Below are 6546 nucleotides of genomic sequence, written 5' to 3' on the forward strand. Positions count from 1 at the left end.
CATGTGTTGTCTGAAAGCGCGATCATTAGCCTCACAGAAGTCTGCCCAGGGTGAGGTTACACTTCTGGGTAGCTCCAGAGGGTAGAATTGAGATGAATGAGTCTTGCTCAGGCAAGTGATAAAATTATGGCTTTCTTTTGACTACCGAGTATTTGAAGATGAAGGGTCTCGGGATCCTCTTTTAGAATATCCTTATTTCCCAGGACTAACGATGAAGAGTGGGGAAGTTTAGTGGGACTCAGGGCCCAAGACAGTGCCTGGCACATAATAGACCCTCAAGATGCCTGTGCAAGGCATGGATGAATGAATATGCTTGGTTAGGCGACATAACCACTGGGCTTAGCTGTCAGATGTCTGCTTCAGATGCGGCGGTGGTGGGTAAGGAGAGCCCAGTTAGGCGGCCAGAGACCTGGGCCCTGTGTCCAGGTCCGGCCCCCAACTTGCTATGTGATCTGGGGCAAGTCCCTTTCTCCCTCTGAGCCTCAGTTTCCTTTCATTAACGGGGAGGACCCAGTGCTGGACCGGCGATCTCCAAACACCTGGGCTTCCAGCTGCGGCTCTGCGTGCGGACTCGTGCCCAGGACGCGGGACCCTCCTTTCGGGGAGGCCCTGACAGCGTCCCGTGGCGCAAACCCTCCCTGGGCTCGGGGGCTCGGGAACCCAGGGGCGGGGGACTGGGGACTGGGGACTGGGGGCTGGGGCTCTGTCTACTCTCACCGGCCGCTGCTCACCTTCCCGATGTTCCCGCTGCTGTATGAATCCAGCAGGTTTATAAACACCCTCTGGATCCGGATAACTTTCTCGGTGGCTGCAATAACTTCCTTTTCTTCAGCCATGCTGGGAGCAGCACTAGTTGCTAAGGAGAAAGCGTCCCTCTGGTTGCCAAGGAGGTGGGGCGGGGGGTGCCCCCCCTGACTATCCGGGGGCGGGGCCTAGGGCGCGAGGCGGGGCGTTCCCGGGGAGGGGACGGGGCCGCGGGTGTCCCGCGCGGGGTGGGCTCTGCGGGGCCTGGGGGCCACAGTGGCCCCCCACCCCCGTTCTGCTTGGCTCCACGCCCAGTGTTCGCCGGCGGAGCGAGTTCTCTTTCGGAGCCTCCCGGGGCCGTGCCGTAGGGGCCACGTGGCCCCGGCTCCCTTCCGTCTCTTTAATTCCGAAACTGGAAACGACCCCGGGTTCACAAGACCCGGAGGACTGAAAATACTGCTGAATCAGCTGATTGAGGAAAGCCCGAAGCCCATTCCCCTGTGGGATCGTGTGAGCCGGAGGACGTGGCAATCCTCCAGCGCCGGGAGCCGCTGTTGCCATGGAGTTCTGGGTCCAGGACGCTGCAACGACAGCGTGTGTGGTCCTCACAGTGCAGTCAGTCGCCGCTCGGTCGATGGGGCTCGGCAGTCCCCGGGGCTGTTCGGTGGCAGTTCGGGAGAGACCTCGGGGCTGGGCAGGGGTGGTGGCGGCTAGAGGCCATGGTGCCCGGCGGCCATCCACATTCACAAAGGGATGGAATTTAGGCTTTTGACCTTTCCAAATGAGATTAGACATGCAGGTGCCCAGATAAACCGACAAATTAAAAGATGACATCCAGTTTGCCTTATCACGGGACCACAAATGTCCTTGTGGACATCCTGCCCTTACCTTGGAATAGTCAGATTCTATTGAAATACTTCGTGCTCTAAACAATAACTTGTTAAATATAAATATTTAACACCTATAGCATTTTGGGGGGGTAGTTTTTTGTATTTTTTTTTAACTGATTGCCTTAAAAAAACCGGATGTGACCCAGGAGCTCCAGCCAGCTTGGAGGCTCTGGGCACTCAGCAGATCTGGCCTTAAATTCCAGCTCTGCAACCATTTGTTAGCGACTGGGACGATGTTTTAACCTTACCTCGGCTGTTAAATTGATGTAAAACACAAGTGAACTCACCAGCCTAACAGGGCTGTTAGGATTGAATAAGACATATTTGACAGCCTTTACTGAAGTGGTGTCCAAAGGTGAAATTGCTTTTTTTTTTTTTTTTTAAGGTTTTATTTATTTATTTGACAGAGAGAGAGAGCACAAGCAGGGGGAACGGCAGGCAGAGGGAGAGGGAGAAGCAGGCTCCCCACTGAGCAGGGAGCCCGATGTGGGGCTCTATCCCAGGACCTCGGGATCATGACCCCGGCCAAAGGCAGACACTTAACCAACTGAGCTACCCAGGCGCCCCAGAAATTGCTTTTTTTTCTGCAACGCTAAGGCACACTTCGGCAAATGGGACCCTTTCATTCTTTTTTTTTTTTTTTGGTCTCCGCCCCCTTTTCTTTTTAATGAATGAATGAATGAGTGAATGAATGAATTAACTAATGGTGGGGAAGCCTAGAGGGAGAGGGAGAGAGAATCTTAAGCAGGCTCCAGGCCCAGGACAGAGCCCGATGCTGGGCTGGATCTCACCACCCTGAGATCATGACCTGAGCCCCAAATCAAGAGTTGGACGCTTAACTGACTGAGCCACCCAGGCGCCCCCCCTTTTCTCATCTCATTAAAATTTGTTTTGATAAAATAATTAACCCTTTGAGATTTGCATTCAATTTGGGAACAGCTTACTCAGAGCAACATTCTTTTTTTTAAATTATCCACAAGATGTAAAAATATTCATGCAAGACCTGAGCAAAACTTGATGGAGATCTTCTTCAGCATTCTTTCAAATGACTTGTTATTCCAAATACTCTAGAATTCACTGGATGCCTCTTTTTGATTTTTAGTTTGTCCCTACTGATGTGCAGTTAAGCAGGTATTTTGAAAGCTATTCAACTGGATGTGTTACTATAAAATATCTCACCTTGTTTCATTCTTATTGTTTATACTCCTGGTAACAGCTAAAGGAGCTAGCACCACAGTTATAAGTGGATGGCTTCCAGAGAATTTTATATCTATCATATTGGTAGGTGAGAAAATGAGATTCTATTGATTAATTCTATTATATCAACAAGTAATGTACCCTTCTTTTACTGTTACTCCTTTCTTTTTTCAAAATCAGCTTTCATACACAGGCATACCTTGGAGAATTTTGGTTTCCAGACCACCACAATAAAGCGAGTATTGCAACAAAGCTAGTGAAATTATTTTTCTGGCTTCCCAGGGCATATAAAAATTATGTTTACCCTATACTGTAGTTAAGTGTTCTATAGGATTATGTCTAAAGAAACTAATGTACATAATTAAAAAATACTTTATTGCTAAAAAATGCTAACCATCGTTTGAGCTCTCAGCAAGGGTCTTGCCTCAATGTTGATGGCTGTTGACTGATCCAGGTGGTGGGTGCTGAAGGCTGGGGTGGCTGGGGCAATTTCTTAAAATAAGACAATTAAGTTTGCAGCATCGATTGACTCTTCCGTTCAGGAATGATTTCTCTAGCGGGTGATGGTGTTTGATAGTGTTTTACCCACAGAACTTTTTTTCTTTTTTTAAAAAGATATTTGAGAAAGAGAGTGCACAAAGTGAGAGAGAGCATGGGCAGGGGGTCGGGCAGAGGTAGAAGCAGACTCCCCGTTGAGCAGAGAGCCCAATGAGGGGCTTGATCTGAGGACGCTGGGATCACGACCTGAGCTGAACCGACTGAGCCACCCAGGTGCCCCAGTAGAACTTCTTTCAAAATCGGAATGGATTCTCTTAAAGCCTGCTGCTGTTCCATCAACTAAGTTTATGAAATATTCTAAACCTTTTGTCATTTCAACAATCTTCACCAGTAGATTCCATCTCAAGAAAACCACTTTCTTAGCTCATCCATAAGAAGCAACTCCTCATCTGTTCAAGTTTTGCTGTGAGATTGCAGCAGTTCAGTCCCATCCTCAGGCTCCTTGCTGTTTCCACCTCATCTGCAATTTCTTCCTCCACTGAAGGCTTGAGCCGCTCAAAATCATCCATGAGGGTTGGAATGAACTTCTTCCAAACTCCTGTTAATGTTGGTCCTTTGACCTCTCCTCGTGAATCATGAATGCTTTTCATGGCATCTAGAATGGTGAATCCTTTTTAGGTTTTCAATTCACTTTGCCCAGATCCATCAGAGCTGTAAGACAGCTACAGCCTTTCAAAATGTTTCTTAAATAAGACCTGAAAGTCGAAATGACTCCTTGATCCATGGGGGCAGAATAGACGTTGTGGTAGCAGGCATGAGAAGAACATTCATCTGACTGCATATCTCCATCAGAGTTCTTGGGTGACCGGGTATATTGTCAATGTAATATACTGTCAGTAATATTTTGTCAGTAATATTTTGAAATGAATTTTTCTTTTCCCAACAGGTCTCAGCAGGGTCTTAAAATATTTAGCAAACCATGTTATAAACAGATGTGCTGTCACGCAGGCTTTGTTGTTCTGTTTATAGAGCACAGAGTAGATTTAACATAATTTTTTTAAAGATTTTATTTATTTGAGAGAGTGTGAGAGAGAGCACGAGCAGGTGGGAGGGCAGAGGCAGAGGGAGAAGCAGACTCCCCGCTGAGCAGGGAGCCTGATGTGGGACTTGATCCCAGGACCCTGGGATCATGACCTGAGCTGAAGGCAGACACTTAACTGAGCCACCCAGGTGCCCAGCATAATTCTTTTTTTTTTTTTAAGATCTTATTTGAGAGAGAGCGAGCACGGGGAGGGGCAGAGGGACAAGCAGACTCCACACTGAGCGCAGAGCCCGATGCGAGGCTCAATCCCAGGACCTTGAGATCATGACCTGAGCCGAAGTCAGATTCTCAACTGACCGAGCCACCCAGGTGTTCCTAGCATAATTCTTAAGGGCCCTAGGATTTTTTGGAACGGTGAATGAGCATTGGCTTCTGCTTGAAGTCTCTAGAGCGTTAGCCCCTGACAAGTCAGCCCGTCCTTTGAAGCTAGGGATTGACTTCTCTCTAGCTGTAACAGTCCTAGAAGTTACCTTCTTCCTATGGAAGCCTGTTTCATCTATTGAAAATGTTTAGTGTAGCCACCTTCGTTACTCATCTTAGCTAGATCCTCTCGATAGCCTGCTTTGATTTGTGCTTTTATGTTATGGAGACATTGCCTTTCCGTAAGCCCCCTGACCAACCTCTGCTAGCTTTGAACTTTTCTTCTACAGCTCCCTCACCTCTCCCACCCTTCATCGCACTGAAGAGTTAATGCCTTGCTCTGGAAGAGTTTTTAGCATAAGGTAATGTGCTTGGTTGATCCTCTGTCTAGAACACTAAAACTCTCCCCATGAGCAGTAAGGCTGTTTTGCTTTATCATTCGTGTATTCACTGCAGTAGCCCTTTTTCCTTCAAGAACTTTTCCTCTGCATTCACATCCTCACTAACGAGTGCAACAGGCCTAGCTTTTGGCGTATCTTGGCTTTCCACGTTTCCTTCACTAAACTTAATCATTTTTAGCTTTTGATATAAAGTGAGATGGGCAATTCTTCCTTTCACTTGACTACTTAGGAGGGCACTGTAGGGTTATTAATTGGCCTACTTTGAATATTGTTGTGTGTCAGGTGCAAGGAGAGGGAGAGAAGGAAATAGCTGGTTACTGAAGCAGTTAAAACACAAGTTACCAGTTAAGTTCACCATCCTATATGGGTATGGTTTGTGCCCCCCCCCCTTACAGTAACATCAGAAATCACTGACCACCAGAATAAAATACCTTTGTGACAAAAAATCCCGCATTATCTGTAAAGCACAATAAAATGATATGCACCTGTAACCACAGAGTTCAGGTGATGCTTTTATCCACACACACCGGACAGGGATAGTTGGTGGAGACAGAAGGCTGGGTTCTGACCCAACTCGTGTTCACAGGTGGGCCGCTGAGCAAGTCCCTCCATCTGTCCAAATCTCAGCTATGTCATATGCAAAACAAAGGGGCTGAAGGCAGAGTTCTGAAGTCGACGTGATCTGTGTCGGAATCTGTATTTCTACCCTGCTCCCCTCAACACTTTTTGTGTTTCTAAACATTGGACAGAATGACGCTGTGTGCGGAGGGAGCTAATGACCAGGACAGCACCGGGGGCTGATCACGGGAAAAGAGGTGGGCACTCTTCTGTCTTCACAATCCTACTGCCTCTTCAAGGATCCTGGGAATGAACACAACTCAACCTAGCTTGGTGCTTTTGCTAGAGAAAGGTTCTTTGGCTGGCTGAAACCCCGGATCTATTGTATTTTGCCTCCAATTCGTGCATATAGGCTAACGCAGAAACTGTGAGAACATACGAAGGAGATGAAAATTACCTATCTTACCACCTAGTGATAACTACTATTAACATTGTAGAACACTGTATATTTTCCAAAAATAGATCATAGTTTAAATCCTTTTTTATCATGTAGAATTTTTTCCTGTTGCCGTTTTTTCCATGATTTTTAATGGCTGCATATTTTTCCATCAAAAGCATGTGGCATAACAACCACTTTTTACAGCCTTTCCAATTTTTCATCAGAGAAAGTAAACATCCTTGTAGTGTATTTTCTGCTGAGTCACTTCCCTATGCTAGTTTGCTGGGGTACTACCAGTACAGAAGTTACAAGCTTTGTAAAGGCTCTATTACTAATGTTTTCCAGAAAGGTTTCATT

General features: G+C 46.8%; 1 protein-coding gene across 4 annotated transcripts in view; it reads right to left on the bottom strand.

Annotated features, from left to right (window-relative positions):
* Nucleotides 1–836, bottom strand: part of AK7 (adenylate kinase 7) — a 64225-nt gene extending 63389 nt beyond the window's left edge. For all 4 annotated transcript variants that reach the window (XM_028101134.1, XM_028101148.1, XM_028101141.1 and 1 more), the window contains exon 1: nt 732–836. In XM_028101134.1, coding sequence (XP_027956935.1) covers nt 732–836 — 105 coding nt within the window. The remainder of the gene's footprint in view (nt 1–731) is intronic.
* Between the last annotated feature and the right edge of the window lie 5710 nt (nt 837–6546).

The sequence above is a fragment of the Eumetopias jubatus genome, unplaced genomic scaffold (assembly GCF_037043125.1).
Source record: "Eumetopias jubatus isolate StellerSeaLion01/CBP00866 unplaced genomic scaffold, mEumJub1_p1.0 scaffold_7, whole genome shotgun sequence".
Taxonomy (NCBI): Eukaryota; Metazoa; Chordata; class Mammalia; order Carnivora; family Otariidae; genus Eumetopias; species Eumetopias jubatus.